Here is a 17,679-nt window from a genome sequence, read left to right as displayed (position 1 = left end):
AGGGAAAATTAAATTTTCTTTTTCACTTTCAGTCTGACTTTCTCACTGAGATGCAAGGCAAATTAAAACCAAAAATAACACAGTATAATAATACAACCCACAAAATTAGAGAACATTGTACTAAAAACACAATATAACCTAGACAGTAAACAGGAATTATAAGACTGGAGGAAAATTTAGAGGAATATTGACTTGGATCGCATTTCTATGGGTGTGAGGGGTGATTTTCATGAATTCTCCCCTCCCACAACAGCCCAGAATGACCCCCTGAATTCTGCACCTGGAGGAATAGTTTTGGGGAATCAGAGGTGTCTTGTGGAAAAAGGGAATTGGTGAAATAACCTCTCCCATGCATATTAAAATCCACATGAGATACATGCCTTTATAGTATGAACAATAAATAATGCAATAAAGATGGATCACAAAATTAGAGAACAAGGCACTCGACAACAGCATAATATAAGCAATGAAGAGGGCCTTTAATTCCACTGACATTAACTACCACCTTACTCATTTTATACAAACATTCTCTTCTTCCCAAACACCATGGCCTCAGTCCACATTGGGCCTCCCTTATGGGTTACCAACATATCTGTAGACAGATGTCCTGTTCCTTTAATAGAAAGTGTGAAAATGGGCGGTTGAAGGTTTGCATGGCCTGGAGGTTATAAATAACATCACCTAGGCTGCAGTCAGACATGCCTTTAGATCCAACTCAGCTGTGAATGCCTGACAGATCTAAATGACATGATCAGACAGCAACATCTGGGAAAGGTCCCACAGTTGTTCGCACCCTGTGCTGCACTGCCACAGAAGCGGAGTTAAAAGACACCGGGGAAAGTCTGGTTCTAACTGGTTCTGACAGGCCAAGGATGGACTTTCCTATGTCTGATCGTGCAAGCACACTCAAGTCGTTGGGATGGGCTGCCCAGTCCATCCCAACTCAGCACCATTTTTTTTTGCTCGCTTAACAGTATGCACATAGCCGCATAAGTGATCCATAGTCACCGATTGCCATGGGGGTCCGATTCTTTATTTATGCACGTGTGGGGGAAAAGGCAAAAAGAAAACGCCACTTGCCCAAATGTGCCATCTGATCGGGCAGTGGTGGGCTGAGCCTGCAGCCCCAAGGAATGTGTGATCGTGCGACTCCATTTCAGTTTCCACCAGAGGAAATAGGATCACTTCCCCTCCATGCCAAATGGCACTTCTGACCACAGCCCTACTAAATAACACCCTTATTAAACATCTATTAAAGAGACTGGGCATTTTTCTTGTGGCAGCTGGCAACTTACTTGTGGCTGCTTTTAGAGACTAAATTACATGTTGAGGAATTCCCACATCACAGATAGTTTGTCTCTCAGCCAACTGGGCACCATGGTTTTATGAGAGCCAGTTTGGTGTAGTGGTTAAGTGTGCAGACTCTAATCTGGGAGAACCGGGTTTGATTCCCCACTCCTCCACTTGCAGCTGCTGGATGATCTTGGGCAAGCCATAGTTCTGTCAGAGCTGTTCTTGAAAGAGCAATTTCTGTCAGAGCTCTCTCAGCCCCACCTACCTCACAGGGTGTCTGTTGTGAGGAGGGGAAGGGAAAAGAGTTTGTAAGCTGCTCTGAGACTCTGAGTGAAGGACAGGGTATACATCCAATCTCTTCTTCTTCCTCCTCTTTTTCTTCTTCCTCCTCCTCCTCTTCTTCAGTTCTTGCATTTCCACAAACTATGATAACTAAGCCTTGTTAGTCTTCCCTGTCACACTTCCACCATGGCTATGAATCTACTGTTTTCTCAGGTCTATTGGTTTTCATCAGTATAAGGCTACACCTTCTGTCAAAGTTCACTAACTCCTCACCTACCTCTTTTCTTGGAATTGAGATTTGTCTGCCTCCTCATCTCCCTACTTCTACAAACTATCTTTCTTGCTGTTTTGTAAAAATGGCAACATTAAGATAGGAGTGATTAAGTTCCTTGCTTCATTAATAATCTACAAGGCAAAGAATACTGCTTCCTCTAGTTACAGAAGATTTTTAAAAGATGTGTTGTAACATACCGTTAAGAAAAATCCTCTGTGTCTATACATGCTTTGAACGTGATAAGCATGAATTCTAAGAATGTCTGAATTCTCTCCTGATACAAGTACCACATTGATTTTCTTTGACAATGAAAGGCTGAGGAATATGTTCAGATAGTCTGTCTGTATGGATGTCAGTCCCATATCAGAAATGACCATAAAATATGGATAGTTTTCCTTGATGAAAATGTGCCATTCTGGCGACAAACAATTAGAAAAATCCGTATGAAGAATAATGTCAGTGTTGCGTTCCAAGTGTTGAATTAGCATAGTACGTAAGAACAGTAAATAAGGTTGACCAAAATACATCTGCTCCACATCCTGTAGAAAATAAATGCAAATAAAGCAATAAAATAAATGCAATAAAGCTAATAATACGATAACTTCAAACAGACTTGTCTTGCTGCTTGTGTATCCACTTCACGGCCCCGCCAGCTTCAAGTTGCTGTATCGCCTTGCTTCCTCAAAAGTAAAATGCCAAAACTGTCCAGCTCCAGTATTGAATAATACACAGCACCTTTTTCATTCTTAATGTACATAAGACCAATTACTGTGCTGCATCACAGATGAGTTTTTTGAAGAGGAATTATAAACATATATATTTGGACTTTTCACTGTTTGAGGAATTTGACTTTGGACTGTTTCTGAAAGTGGATTGATGGGACTGTTTGTTTATTTGGACCATGTATTTTTGAGTTTCTGAACATTATATTGTATTTTTGAAAAACTATTTATATAGGCATAGATTATTATACTCATATGTTGAATATATATTTTTCATTATTGATGCACAGTTTGATCTTTTGTATTTTTTGTATTGCTTACCTGTAGGATGGCAAGAGTAGTTCTCATGAAGGAAATGGCTGGTTTGGAGGGTGGAGTCTATGACATTATACCTGTCTAATGTCCCTCCCCACCTCAAACCCCTCCCTCCACAGGTTCCACCTCACAAATGTCCAGGAGTTGGCAACTCTGGTCCTTTCTGCACTAGACCTTAAATCCTGGTTCAACCCTGTCCCCGAACTTACATCCTATACTACACTCGAATTCACCCCTGTAATTATCTTGGGGTATTTTTTGTTTCCACATTACATTGAGGCAGGGGTCGTTTCATAGAAAAAGAGCCAGGGGGACTCATTAGCATAACTCATTAGCATATGCCACACCCCCTGACACCAGGGGCCCGGTGGTGGACCTGCAAGGCTGGCGGGAGTGCGAGGAAGCCCTGCCAAGGCCCTCCCTGCCCCCAGGCAGGCAGGGGTGGGGAGAGGCGGGGAGGAAGCAACTTACCCTCCCTCTTCTCCTGCCTCCTCCTGGCTGAATGAGGGCCGGAAGCGGGGCGGCTGGAAGCAGGGGGCAGGGCTTCGTCATGTGCCCCGCCCCCGCCCCTCACCCAGGGGAACTGCGTTCCCCCGCGATCCCCCCGAAATGAACTCTGCATTGAGGTCACCCTGGTTTTGCCCCACACTTGTCCCAGGATAAACAAATGCTGTTAATAACCAGGGATAAATGCAAGGTATTGTGTTGCAAGTTGAACCCTGATAAAACCAGGGATGGGATCCAAGTGTGGAAAGGTCTACTTTCCTCCCAACAGACAACCTACTGTTATCTGTACCTCTGTCTTCAGCTTTCCGTCTCCACTCCCCCACAGCCTCTACTTAGGAAAACTACAGTCTTTCTCCATAGTGGGGACCCTAGCAGCTTTCATTATTCTCTCCTCTTTTTTATCTGCACAACAATCTGTAAGATAGGTTAGGCTGAAAGTATGAGACTGGTCCAAAATCACTCAGTCAGCTTCCGCAGCAAGATTGGGATCTTGCAGACCCTCCAAGCTCTAACACCTGCACCACACTGGCTTTCATAGGCGGCTGCTGTTGAACAGCCACAAGCAGCCAAGCCTAGTTGAGACATGCAGGTCAGGGTACTGCCAGGCCTAGAGACCCCCCAGAATTACAACTGAACTCTAGACAACAGAGATCTGTCTCCCTGGAGAAAATGGCTGCTTTGGAGGGTGGACTCTATGGCATTATATCCTGCTAAGGTCTCTCCCCTCCCCAAACCCTGCTCTCCTCAGACTCCACCACAAAATCTCTAGCGATTTCCCAACCTGGAGCTGGCAAACTTTGTCAGGCCTGGCCCCAGAGACCCCTTCCTTAAAGAACAAAATAAGCCTGTAAAGGGCCCTGCCCCTTCCCCCTGCCTTTTAATGACAGAACCAAGCTTGGAATGCTATAGTTTCTTAGCAACAGCCACTGAGGGAATCTGTTTTTTTAAAGCTACAGGTACTTTTTATCATTTTCAGCTTTTTAAAGCTGCCCAGTGGGATTTTTTTTTTTAGATTTCACATTTTTCTGTAAACCTAGGCCCTTTCTCAAGTTTATAGAAAGATCTGTCTTGCCCATTCACAGCTCCAGTCACTGGATTTAAGTATCCAAAGATATCTTATAGCCCTTTCAATTAGCATAAAAGATAATTAAATTTCACAGCTCCAGTCACTGGATTTAAGTATTCAAAGATATCAGACTTTGATATTAGAATATATTGTAGCCCTTTCAATTAGCATAAAAGATAATTACATTTATATTTAGTACAGATAGATTAAACTTTCTAAAGTGATGCAATTGCATAAAAGGGAAATAAATACCTGCTATTACCATACCTTGAAGAATACAATTATAAATCTTGCTCCTTTTTGAATAAAATCATTCAGAAAACATTCTACAGTGTAAATAAAGGACAGGAATGGTCTTGGGGTACATAAACATCTGATAAGTAGTGAATCTCCATCAATTACAAAAAACTCAGATTCTACAAAGTCGTTCAGTATGCTGGAATACCTAAATGATAAAGCAAATGAAATAAATGCAGAAAGTAAACATTAACGATACAAGATTTCCATAAACTGTCATTTATTTTTACAATTCAGCAATTTAGTTTATTTTAAAAATAAAACCTTTTCCCTAGGTTTTATATAGCCTTTCATATGTGGAAATGGGCAGTTGAAGCTTTTCACAGCATGGAGATAAATAACATCACCAGGTAAAGAATATCCCATCAAGCATGTATTAAAGACATAGGGCATTTCCCCCCGGACAGCTGGCAATCCTAGAGAGAGGACAGGGAATGCAAAACAGAGCATCACTGGCTCCTTGTATCACCTGCTGGATTACTACATCAGCAGACCTCAGTCTAGACATGGCAAACAATAGCCTTACTGAGCCATCAGGACTACCATTAAGTATCTTGGTTTATACAGAAAGTTCAAGATTCCTGTGGATTGTCTTAATGCACAGGAAGTCAGACTCTTTAGTCTGGCTGCTAGAGAACCTGACATGAGGGCCCAGGTACCTAGCATGAAAACTCTAGATGTCACCTGGAAGTCCATGATGTCACACTTAAAGAAGTGAGGTCTTATATCTCTATTTTTCATGTGTAAAACTGAGTAAGGCTGCAATCAGACATGCAGTTAGTTCCCCACTTCTAATAAATCCATGGTTTTTTGTAACTGAGAGTTTGATCAGACCTCCTCCTTTAACCCACTTCAATGCACTTTCACCTCATGGTTGATTGGTCAGACGCGGTGGCCACGGAGTGGGGTGGTCAGGCAGTTTTTTTTAACCATTTGTCTCTTGAACATACCCATAAGTACGTATGGGAAGCAGTGCTTCAAAGCAGAATGCTGGCAGCTGGTGGCCAATGGGATTGCTGGAGGAGGCTGCTGGAATATGTAGTTCAGTGTGAAGGAAGTGTTTTTGAAACTGCTTTTGATAAATTCAAGGTTTCAAATGTTTCCAAGCCAGGGGAGAGGATAGAAAAGCCTCATCCTGTCTCCTCTATGCTGCTGGTGATTTTATATAAAAGTTTAGAGTGAAGCTGGAGTCAGGGGCATTGTTCTCAGACTGCCCCTCTCCCTCCCTCCTTGAAAAAAACCCTCATGTTTTCAATTAACCCCTTCCCCAACCCGTGGCTGGAAAGCACAGGAAAAAAGTACACAGGCATCTTTCTTTGGAAGTTTTTTAAAAAGAAAACACCGTTTTGAGAAGCTTGAGAACACAATGGATTGATCAGACATCTGGAAATGTTGGGTGAAACCATATGCACCAGGAAGGACCAGACTTTCCCCAGTGCCAAATAACTCTAGTTTGAAGACAGGTCAGAACAGGGTGCCCACAACTGGGGAATGGAAGACAGATATTGCTGTCTGGATGTGCATTTTTAATCCAGAAGGAACCAGCAACAACACCAGATCAAACAGAACGTCTGATTGCAGCCTTAGTTTACTTGTTACATTTTATTTATTTATTTATTTATTTTATTTTATTTATACCCTGCCCTCCCTGCCAAGGAAGGCTCAGGGCAGTTTACATATATGCAATGGCTAAAACAGCAATATAATAAAAGTATTGAAATCTTAAAAACCACAACATAAGATGCTAGTAACAACTTAAGTAACGATGGCAAAGGCAGACTTGCATCAACAACTAGTAAATCCAGTCAGTATTCGATTTTAGTGTCCGCGAAACTCAGGCTGTCAGTGATGGTATTGGGCCCAGAGCCTTGATGTATTGGGTGTGGCTCCTTAATTAAAGGCCTGGTGGAAGAACTCTGTCTTACAGGCCCTGCGGAACTGTATAGATTCTGCCCCCCCCAGGCCAGTCCAGGGATGAGGGGAAGAACTCTACACTGGCACAATACATTACACAATAACCCTGAAAGGTAGGCTCTCTGGATTTCAGAACACTAGCCACCAGGAATCTCTAAACTTACTCCCTCACCAGCCTGAGATTAGATTCCAGAATCTCAGTTGGCATCTGGGACTTAATACATCAGCAACTCAATCTAGAGCTGTACAGTTAATCTTACTAAGGTAGCATAATTGGTGAGCGGTAGGCTACAGGAAAAAGGCTTGAAGTCCAGTTACCACAATCCAGACAAGTTAGAAAACCAAAATAAGTTTATTCAGCACAGAACTTAGCACAGACTACAAGGATTCAAAGTAACAAGCCTAGGCAAATTTTGCCTTAACTAAACAGTAAGAAAGCATATTTACCAACTCAGGAACAGTTATCAATCCAGAATAGTCCATGGTAATAATCCAATAGCCCCAAGGGATTTGGAGCAAGAAGTCCATCTTTGCCAACCATGAGCTGAGCTCACAAAGCAGTCCTTTGTTCTCTCCCAGGCCACATGGCAGCACAGCATCTCAGGTGAACAGACACAGAGCAACAGAGAGCATAGCAGGAGAAAGAGAGAGAGTTCTCTCCATAGGGTTTGACCAGATATAGGGTAATCCCAGTCTCCAAATTAGCCCTGGCCAGGGGCCAATTAGAGTAGACATGGGAGTGTCCAATTGTAGGGTTGCCATGGGGACAACATCTGAATGGTCAGAGCTCTGAAGGGCACACACGCAGTCAAGTGCCCCCCAAATTCCAACCCACCCATGGTCTACGTGACTGTTTGCTTGTTTGCTAGGCCATCTGGTCTTCTGCCAGCATGGAAGTGTGAAGAATTATATGGCATGGCAATTGAGCTTCTCTGACCAAATGTTCAAGCCATTTGGCTTCCACAGGAAAGCAACCCAGCAGGGTCTCAGCAAGAGGCATTCCAGGGAAGACATGAAACCTATAGAAATCAATATTTCTATACAGGAACTGTAAAAGGTCCCACAGGACCCTGAGGTCTTCCGGGAGCTCATTCCACCAGCGCAGAGCTGCTATGGAAAAGGCCCTGGCCCTAATTGATGCCAGCCTGGTGTCTTTAGGGCCTGGAAGGTCCAGATGGTTTTGGGATCCTGACCACAGTGTTCTGTGGGGAACATGTGGGGAAAGGCAGCTAGGTAGGCCCCTGACCATAAAGGGCTTTAAAGGTGAGTACCAGCACTTTGAAGCGAATCCAGTATGCTATAGGCTGCCAGTGCAGTGCTTTTAGCACAGGCTGAATGTGCTCCTGCTTAGGGAGACCCAATAACAGCCTGGCCACTGCATTCTGCACTAGCTGAAGCCTCCAGATTTGGATCAAAGGCAGCCCCATGTAGAGAGCATTACAGTAGTCTAACCTCGAGGTGACCATTGCATGGATCACTGTTGCCAAGTCGTTGCATTCAAGGAAGGGAACCAGCTGCTTGATCAGTCGAAGGTGATAAAAGGCTGACTTAGCAGTGGCTGCTACCTGGACCTCCATCGTTAGGGAGGCATCCAAGAGCACTCCCAAGCTCCTAACCTCTGACTCCAGCATCAGCAGTACACCATCAAATGTCGGGAGTGGGATCCCTCACTCCGGACGTCCCCGACTCAGGCACAGGACCGCTGTCTTCATCGGATTCAATTTCAATTGGCTCAGTCTAAGCCAACCAGCCATGGCCTGCAACACCAGGTCCAGATCTGCCAGACTGGCTGCCCAACAGCAGATAGAGCTGGGTGTCATCTGCATACTGGTGACATCCCAGCCCATGCCTCCGAGCAATATTGGCAAGGGGGCGCATATAGATGTTGAATAACATCAGGGAAAGTATCACCCCTTAGGGCACACCGCAAACAAGCGGATGTCTTCAGGACATCTGTTCCCCTAGGGCCACCCTTTGTCCCCAATCCCAAAAAACAAGGAAAGCCACTGCAAGGCAGACCCCGAATCCCAGCGTCAGTGAGGCAGTGGAGCAGTCATTGGCGGTCGACCATGTCGAACACTGCTGACAGGTCTAACAACAACACTGCCCAACCGCCCCGATCCAGATGCCTCCGAAGGTCATCCATGAGGGCGACCAGTACAGACTCCATCCCATGGCCTGGTCGGAAGCCGGACTGGAAGGGATCTAATATGGAAGTGTCATCCATGTAAAAAGTCCTATTCATGCATATATACTAACGTGAAAAGTGTAAAGCAGGAGATCACAAATGTACAGTGCATATGTAAGTAAGTGCATTCAGAGTCAGTCCCATTGAGCTTGATTGGGTTTACTCCCTAGTAAGTGTGTTTAAGACTGAAGCCAGAGCCAGTACTATTCTCCTCCTTGTAGTAACAAGTTGGCTATATCCATGGTATATCCACAAGGGGATCTGATCTATAAATACTGGCTATCTATGTATCAACTTAACATTGGAGCTATATAGTTTTCCATAGAGTTTATTTAATGCAATTTGAGATTTCACATTACATAATAATAATTTATATATATGTGTGTGTGTGTGTCAATCATATATGCAGGATTTAATGGAAATTTATGTTTTGCATTTATATTTATGTTTCAACAAACAAATTCTTATACTTACTTAGCTTTTGATAAAGATGCAAAAACATGCACTGATAAACGATCCAGAAATTTTCGACTTTTTCTTAGTTCTAAAATATATAAACACAACCAGGAAGTTAACTGCAAAGTCACTATATATTTAATGTAAGTTATAACCAAAATAAATAACACCATGGATAGTTTCTTCTCACCTGGGTCCTGGTAGCTGCAGTTGTCTTCAGGCATTTTTGAATTTTCCTTACAAGCTGCAGAACTTCCATCTTCTGTATCCACAAGTTCATAAAAGTTATCACAGCTTTTAATATCATTAGGTTCCTTGAGCTGGTCCAGGAGTGAGGACATATCTTCTAGAAAACAGTCACTCACCTCACTCGAGTCAGAATCAAAATCATCACTGTCACTCTCCTTCTCACTAAACTCTTCACCAGAATCAGATTCTGCAGAAGCCATTGCAGACTCTGTTTTTAGGATAAAAATATCATGATAAATTATTATGTTTTATGCTCTGTATCACTGGAGATTACAGATACATTCCAGCTAAATATGAGTACCTTAAAATCCCATTTACCGACATGATAAATTATTATGTTGTATGCTCTCTATCACTGGAGATTACAGACATGTTCCAGCTAAATGTGAGTGCCTTAAAATCCCATTTATCTAATTTGATGGGAGAGCTGAGCACATGGTTAAATTTCTCCCACTAAAATCAATGGGACTTAAAAGTGGTCAGCTGTAGCTGAATACCTTGTACATTGTCAGGATCCCCTCATGCGTTCAATGGAATACACGTTTGTAGCAAAGTAATATTTTATTGAAGCAATGAAGAGTCAAGAACACTTGAACTGTTAGGAATACCCGGGAGGGTCAGGGCACAGGATAATAAAGCACTTTGTAATTGCAATAACCAATGGACTTGGTTCCCGCGTACACGGGTGCGTTGAAACTCGCGCCTAAAGCCTGAGAACCAACTGCTCTTGCAAGATAAACAATTAGAGGCTTCTCACACTCTAGCTTGTTAGAGGAGAAACAAAAGCCAAGCGAGCACGACTCCCCACCTGTGGCCTTGTAGATAACACACGTTCAAAGCAACACTAGCGTACATCGAAAGGAATGCATATAATAAGCAAGACATTGGCAAGCATGCACGGTGGGGCTGGAGATGACCAGAGAGGGGAGGGGGGAAACAACTGGGCACATACAGGCCCAAGTGAACACACAGAACTCTTTGGCAGCTTGCTGACATACATACACAAAAATTCAGTATATGTAGTCCAATATAACATATATACAAATACTTTTCTAAGTTAAAAAATGGAAATATTTCTTTGCTGATACTGTAGGACACGGACTGATTCAGTACGGATGGGTTAGAGCATAGAAATTGGAAGTCCCGCTGCTATAAAATATTTAAATGTATTTATTGCTAGAAAATCAATATCACAGGGCATTTGAATAATTTAATAAGTATTTAAAACTTTGGCTGAAAGCAGTTTTCTATTTTTGCTCCTTGGACATTAAAAGGAGTGAGGTTTAGTCAGGCTTAGGCCCCGGTCACACTTGGGGAAAAGGTGCGGCTGAAGTGCGGCTTTTTTGAGCCGCATCAAAAGAGAAGTGCAGCGGCAAGATCAGACAGATCCCCCGAGCCACTGCGCAGTTGCTCCCCGGCATGATCAGATGCCGGGGGGAAGCCACAGATGGGTGAGCAAGGCGAGCCCGCTGCGCATGTGTGTGCCTGCGCAGTTTGGCAGGAGGCCTCACATGCTGCCAGAGACAGGCGTGCCAGCGATCCCAAGGCCGTCCCTGCTGCGGATTTTCTGGTAAGTAGTAGTGTTTTGTAGGGGTTTGTTTTGATCTGCATCTTCGGCCAGAAGAGACGAATCAGGGACGGGTGAGCGCTGCTTCCCAGATGTTGTGGTGTGATGGTGCCCACTTGATGCACCCCCGATCCATCCCTCTTGCAGATCAAAGCCTCCCATGTGACCGGGGCCTTAGTTACTTGCAGGGCAATCCTGAGTTACACTCTTGTAAAGTTTTTTTTAAAAAATTATATTTATTGAGTTTTTATACACAACAAACATACACCCAGACAAAACAGATAGTAATTTTTCCTCAGTACATCACATTGATTTTACAATTTGATTATTCTTACATATATTACATCATTTCTCTTCAGTTTTGCTAACCAACTCTAATCCTTACCTGACACAAGATCTTTCTCAACTACCTTTTACTCATCTTCTCTGTTCAATCACTATTCACCCTTCATTTTAAATTTATAACATCATTATATATTCCTATGCTTCATCTATCAACTCTCATTTTTTAATTAGTTCTGTTCCAAATTATCATCACTTTTACCAAAACTCTTACAACATCCCTTAGCCTTAGTCATTTTAAACTGTACCTGCACTTCTTTACTTTTTTCTCTCGTTATATGTTACAGAATAGTCAAAATAAACAACTCACTAGATACAATGATTTACATATAATTATTTAACTATTACAAATTATCTTCCACAAATTTATACCATACAATCACAAAGCAAGCCAACTTACAAACAAACAAGCTACAAAAAAGAAAGCCCCCAAGAGAAATTACCTTACCACCTATGTTTCTTGTGTTTTTACCTTTCTATAATTTCATCCCAGACCCTTATATCATCAACAATAATTAATTTAGCAAAATAACCAGCAATTTAATCATAGATATAACTCATTCTATTTTGCCAGCAACAATTTCCTTTTCAATTGATTTACAAATACCAAAATAACAACCAATTTGATCATAATTATAATTCATTATTATCAATCACAGGCTTCATCAACAGTAATTAATATCGCAAAATAGCCAGCAATTTAATCCTAAATATATCTCATTATATTTTTGCCAGCAACAATTTCCCTTTCACTTGATTTACAAATACCAAAATAGCAACCAATTTGATCATAGTCATAATTCATTGTTATCAATCAAAGGCTTCATTTCAGGTAATTCAAGACATCACACCTAACACATAGCAAATATTCTTATCAGTCCCATCCTAAAGCAGAACAAACAGACTTACAAACCAAACAGAGTTCAAAAAACCCTAAAATTCTTACCTTACCACCTATGTTTCTTGTGTTTTACCTTTCTATAGTTCCGTCCCATATATCACCATCAACGTTAATGAATGTAGCAAAATAGCCAGCCATTTCATCATAGATATAGCTCATTCTATTTTTGCTAGCAAAAATTTCCATTTCAGTTGATTTAAAAACCAAAATAGCAACCAATTTAATCATATTTGTAATTCATTTTTAACAATCAAAGGCTTCATTTCAAGTAATTTAGGGCACAACATAACTTATCAGTCTAAATTTTTGCAAGTCACAATCATCATCACTACTTTATACCTTACAGCCAGCTTTTCCGGGTTAAGAGACTCCCAATAACCTTTAAATTATAACAGCCAACACAAGAATCCTGTACTCCAGCTCTTTTTTATCTCGATTTCCCCTTCCTCTTCAAGATGCCGTAAGTCCTTGTACTCTTGCACTTCCTCTTCCAAAAAATCTCTTACACCATCGATCACCTTTTTCCTTAGTTGTTTAAATGCTTTAAAAGTCCTTAAAGCTTTCTTTAAACCTTTGTCTTTTGTTGGTATCTTTTTCCTTCTCCAAAAATGTTTTAGAGAACATTTTCCACTTACTCCTGCTTTCAGGTTCTGTTTCCTTTGCTTCTCTAGCACGTTTAAATGAAGGTCTGTTTTTTTTTCTCAGCATTTGTCAGCACCGTCTGTGTATCAAAAGACTCTCTCTCCTGCTCCTGTTCTCGTTCCTTTTCTTCCTCCCTTCTTTGCATTTCCTGCAATATTTCATCTTTCCCTTCTAGAGGTATATTCTGTAAACTTCTCATCATATTCTTGCAGGCGTTTCTCAGTACATTTTCACAGGCTGCCTTAAATGCTTGTTTCGCCTCTTCAATCAAAAAGTTTTGAAACTGTTCCCACGTAAGGTCATTAGTATCTTCATTCATTTCCACATTAGTCTCCTCTTCCTCCATTTTCTCAGCTCTTAGTTCAAATACTCCCATCCGCTTAAACTTCCAATATACTGCACAACTCCTAAAGGATAGCTTATGTTCAGCAAAAGACGAGCAAAACAAGACTAGTCCTTACCCCACTTCGTTCTCTTCAGTCTCCATTCCCCCAACATTTTTCCGGCCGTATTTGTCATATGAGGGGCTGCTTCTCAACGGGGTATAATACTCCAACTCGGTCAGCAACTAAATTCTTTTTTCCCCAATGCAATGTACCTCTCCGTTCCAAAACTGAACAGATCATGATCTTGCACAACTGCACAAAGCCAGGCTTGAAACAGCTAGTCCAGGAAGCTTTTGCTATTTCAAGGTCTCTGCTCAAGTAAATAATAATTTGAACTAAGTAGTTTTAAGCATTGAGTGATTAGAGGGTACAATGGTCATTTGACTCCAACAGTTCAATAGAAGTTAGGACATTCCTTTAATGCATTTATGCACATTTAAGATAGGAGAGACTGTGAAGAAATGCATTTTTTCTTTGGAGGTTTGAAATGAGCAAAACCTTCACCCTGAGTTTTAAAAGTTTTTTCTCTCTCTCTGGGAAGAGGACAGGCAGGAAGGGGGGAAGTCAGTTCAATTGCTTTCTAGATTTACCTCAGCCCACTTTCATACAAATGCTAATAGGTCTAGCCAGACCCCACAACAGGAAACAGAGATTTGGAGGAATTAAATACTAGAGGGATCTCAGGAAGGAAAATTCTAGAGACTTCAGAAAAAGCTTTGCTGACATGGCCTGATCTGTTCATTCAGCAGGTAAGAAAAAGAGAGGTGATAAAACTACGGGGAGCAAGGAGGAAGGTTTCTTTGGTGCAGAGTCCATCAGAGCAGGCAGAACTCTTAACTGAGATCTGGGGGAGGCAGCCATTTAATAATGTGCTGTCCTGAGGAGCTGAACTCTGTAGATATCTGTAACTTCCTAAACAAAGGAGCTTGTCCTATATTTTAACATCTGGCAGGGCAAGTATAGAGAGAGGAACAGAGGAATCATGCTTTACCCATTTCTTTGGAATCCCTTGTTCAATCTGGTGCTGTGTTTAAGGTATGCCTGTGAACATTTTCTTCTTTAATAAATACTTTAGAACTTTTGATGGTGGTAGTGGTTCTATGTACCACATAGACCTCCACCACCTCAGACAAACTATTGTAAAAGAAGTGTTAAGGGGAAGACAGTCAGTCAGCAAGTGGCTATTTCTCCAGGAGTGCACAAGGCAATAAACAGTCCCCATGGTGACCAGTGCTGGGCAGCAGGAGACAAAGAGGCAAGGCCTCAGAACATGGAAGGGAAACTGGGAGTCACTACGGGGAGCAAGGAGGAAGGTTTCTTTGGTGCAGAGTCCATCAGAGCAGGCAGAACTCTTAACTGAGATCTGGGGGAGGCAGCCATTTAATAATGTGCTGTCCTGAGGAGCTGAAGGAAACTTAAAGGTAATAGAAACTCTGTAGATATCTGTAACTTAGAGCTTGTCCTATATTTTAACATCTGGCAGGGCAAGTATAGAGAGAGGAACAGATGAATCATGCTTTACCCATTTCTTTGGAATCCCTTGTTCAATCTGGTGCTGTGTTTAAGGTATGCCTGTGAACATTTTCTTCTTTAATAAATACTTTAGAACTTTTGATGCTGGTAGTGGTTCTATGTACCACATAGACCTCCACCACCTCAGACAAACTATTGTAAAAGAAGTGTTAAGGGGAAGACAGTCAGTCAGCAAGTGGCTATTTCTCCAGGAGTGCACAAGGCAATAAACAGTCCCCATGGTGACCAGTGCTGGGCAGCAGGAGACAAAGAGGCAAGGCCTCAGAACATGGAAGGGAAACTGGGAGTCCTGACCCACCCAGCGGAATATTCCTACAAAGGTCAGGTGGTGGTGGCAGGTTACTGAAGAGAGAGAAAAGCCTCTTCAGGTGTTGGGAAAACTTTGAGGCTGGAGCAGGCCCATTCCACCACACATCTATCAGGCAGGAAGGAGAGAGGACAGATGAAGACAGTTTCTGCCATCTACTGACAGACACTGATTCACAAAGACAGGTTGCTTAATTAAAACAGATGTTTGGGCCTTAGAAAAAAAAATGGAAGCTGGTAAACTTACGTCGGACAAGCCTCTGAAATCAGACCACTACAGATTTGCAGGTATGCACAATTATACCTAAACTGAATTTAGGCCATATAGCATAAATAATATATAGTACAAAGGTTAGACAATGTAATAGCATGATCTAATCTGCTAATAATCACAATGTTATATAAATGGGTCAGTTGTAGTAGATATACTCACCCTTGTTTGTCCCTCCTTGGGATTTTACTAATTTGAACTATAATTTCAGATCAGGAATCTGAATGGTCTTTCACATTTCTCAGCTCCAAAACTAGCAAGTGAATAGTTTGATCATTCGTTGGGAAAATAATGAGGCTCAAGAACAACATGTGTCATCATTCCCACCCACCCCCGGTAAAACCATTAATATCTCAAGTGTAGAGAGAGAGATGAGAAAGGTGATAGGAAAAGTAAAATCACTTTCCTAGCCATTGAAGACTTAGTTTCTTCCATGACCTGAGAATACCTACTTTGTGAAGGAAGGGATTAGATAAACTGCATTGTCCACATATGGGGGCCACAAATTACTCTTATTGAACCATATTAGATGGTGTCTAATATACCACGAATAGACACTATCGTGATGGTGGGAAGTGCTGTCAAGTCACTACCAGGTATTCAAGATTTCATTATTTAATTTCTTAGTGTATGGCTTCTCAGTATTCAAAAAGTTTAGAACTTTCATGTTAAAACATTTAACTAGTTAACAATGACTGAAAGCAGTAAAGGAGTCTGTTCCAATTCATAAAAGTTTTATTAACACATAACATAGAATGAGTCTAATCACCTAAGTACTACTTCTATAACCTAGGCATCATCCTGCTAAATTACAGTAGCATGCAGATACAAAGTACAACAGGAGGTTTAGAACTACTGTTGCAGCTTTAGTGTAATAGGATTCAGGAGTCTGTTGTTCTGTACAGAAGCACAGCTGGGATTGCCTTCCTGTACATGTATGTGAATCTGTACTGCCTTGTAGTTTGGTGGCACTTTGATTCATGACCTTGACTACTGCCTTGTTCAAAACTTTACATTAAAAAAAATCCCTGTTAATGTGCAAGCTCATGGCATAGTTAGCTTGATTCCTAGCTAAATGTCAGAATCAGATAAAACCATCAGTTATCCGTTAAAAATAAAAAAATGCCTCTACAAAGTTGATTTGTCAAAGGAAATTATAGGGATGTGCAATTCGCATACAGAAGTATATGGAAGTACTGAATAATGTTATATTTGGAATCGTTACCAAAAATTCTAATCTGAATGCTGTAGTTCCAGATATTCAGAATAATTCTGAATATTCAGAATTCCATTGATTTCTATATAAAATAGGCTATTGCCCCCTCAGTCGGAATAACGAGACAGACACCAATATGGATTTAACAAGGGCTACTTTATTAATTATTTAATAAAAACAAATACTAGCGAGGGGTAACCGGAAATGTACTGAGGAAAATGACAGGTGTCAAACTCCTGACCACCTTCATTTCCTTCTGGGCAATGCACCTGTTCCGATCTCAAGCCACTGTAAGGTAGCTTTCAACCAGCAGCATGGCATGTTCAAGAGAACCCCTGACCCACCCCCCCAGAAGCCGCAAAGGGCCTCTAAGGTAGGCCGAGCCAGATTGTTCCCAGGAAGATCACCCCTTCCCGGCCTTGAGCCACAAAGGCCCGAAAGCCGTTCCTGGAGGACCCTTTATTTCCTTAGCAGCATGGCATGTTCAAGAGAACCCCTGACCCACCACCCCAGAAGCCGCAAAGGGCCTCTAAGGTAGGCCGAGCCAGATTGTTCCCAGGAAGATCACCCCTTCCCGGCCTTGAGCCACAAAGGCCCGAAAGCCGTTCCTGGAGGACCCTTTATTTCCTCAATAACAATGCCCCGGTGCTCACCATTTCCATCCTGAACGCGCTACCCCACCAAACACAGTTACAGGGCTACCTGGATGAGGCTTCTGTCCTCGATCCCTTCCAGTCCGGCTTTCACCATGGCCACGGGATGGAGACGGTGCTGGTCACCTTGACGGATGACCTCCATAGGCATCTGGATTGAGGTGGCGTGGTGGCACTGGTGTTGTTAGACCTGTCGGCTGCATTCGATACGGTTGACCACCAGTTGCTGGCCCATCATCTCGCCGACATGGGGATTCAGGGGCTTGCCCTTCAATGGTTTGTCTCTTTTCTCCAAGGTT

At 42.1% G+C, this 17,679-nt stretch overlaps 1 protein-coding gene across 1 annotated transcript in view; it reads right to left on the bottom strand.

The window, feature by feature from the left end:
- LOC107114667 (probable ATP-dependent RNA helicase DDX60) overlaps positions 1-13,391 on the bottom strand; it is a 109,320-nt gene extending 95,929 nt beyond the window's left edge. The window contains 6 exon segments of the mRNA XM_015416234.1: positions 2,047-2,388; positions 4,727-4,904; positions 9,333-9,402; positions 9,505-9,771; positions 12,789-12,970; positions 13,159-13,391. Of these exon segments, the coding sequence (XP_015271720.1) occupies positions 2,047-2,388; positions 4,727-4,904; positions 9,333-9,402; positions 9,505-9,771; positions 12,789-12,970; positions 13,159-13,391 (1,272 nt within the window).
- Positions 13,392-17,679: the final 4,288 nt, after the last annotated feature.

This window comes from Gekko japonicus, unplaced genomic scaffold (assembly GCF_001447785.1).
Source record: "Gekko japonicus isolate JY-2015 unplaced genomic scaffold, Gekko_japonicus_V1.1 scaffold593, whole genome shotgun sequence".
Classification (NCBI taxonomy): domain Eukaryota; kingdom Metazoa; phylum Chordata; class Lepidosauria; order Squamata; family Gekkonidae; genus Gekko; species Gekko japonicus.
Note: the sequence above shows the minus strand (reverse complement) of the source record. Positions and strands in the feature narration are given on the sequence as shown.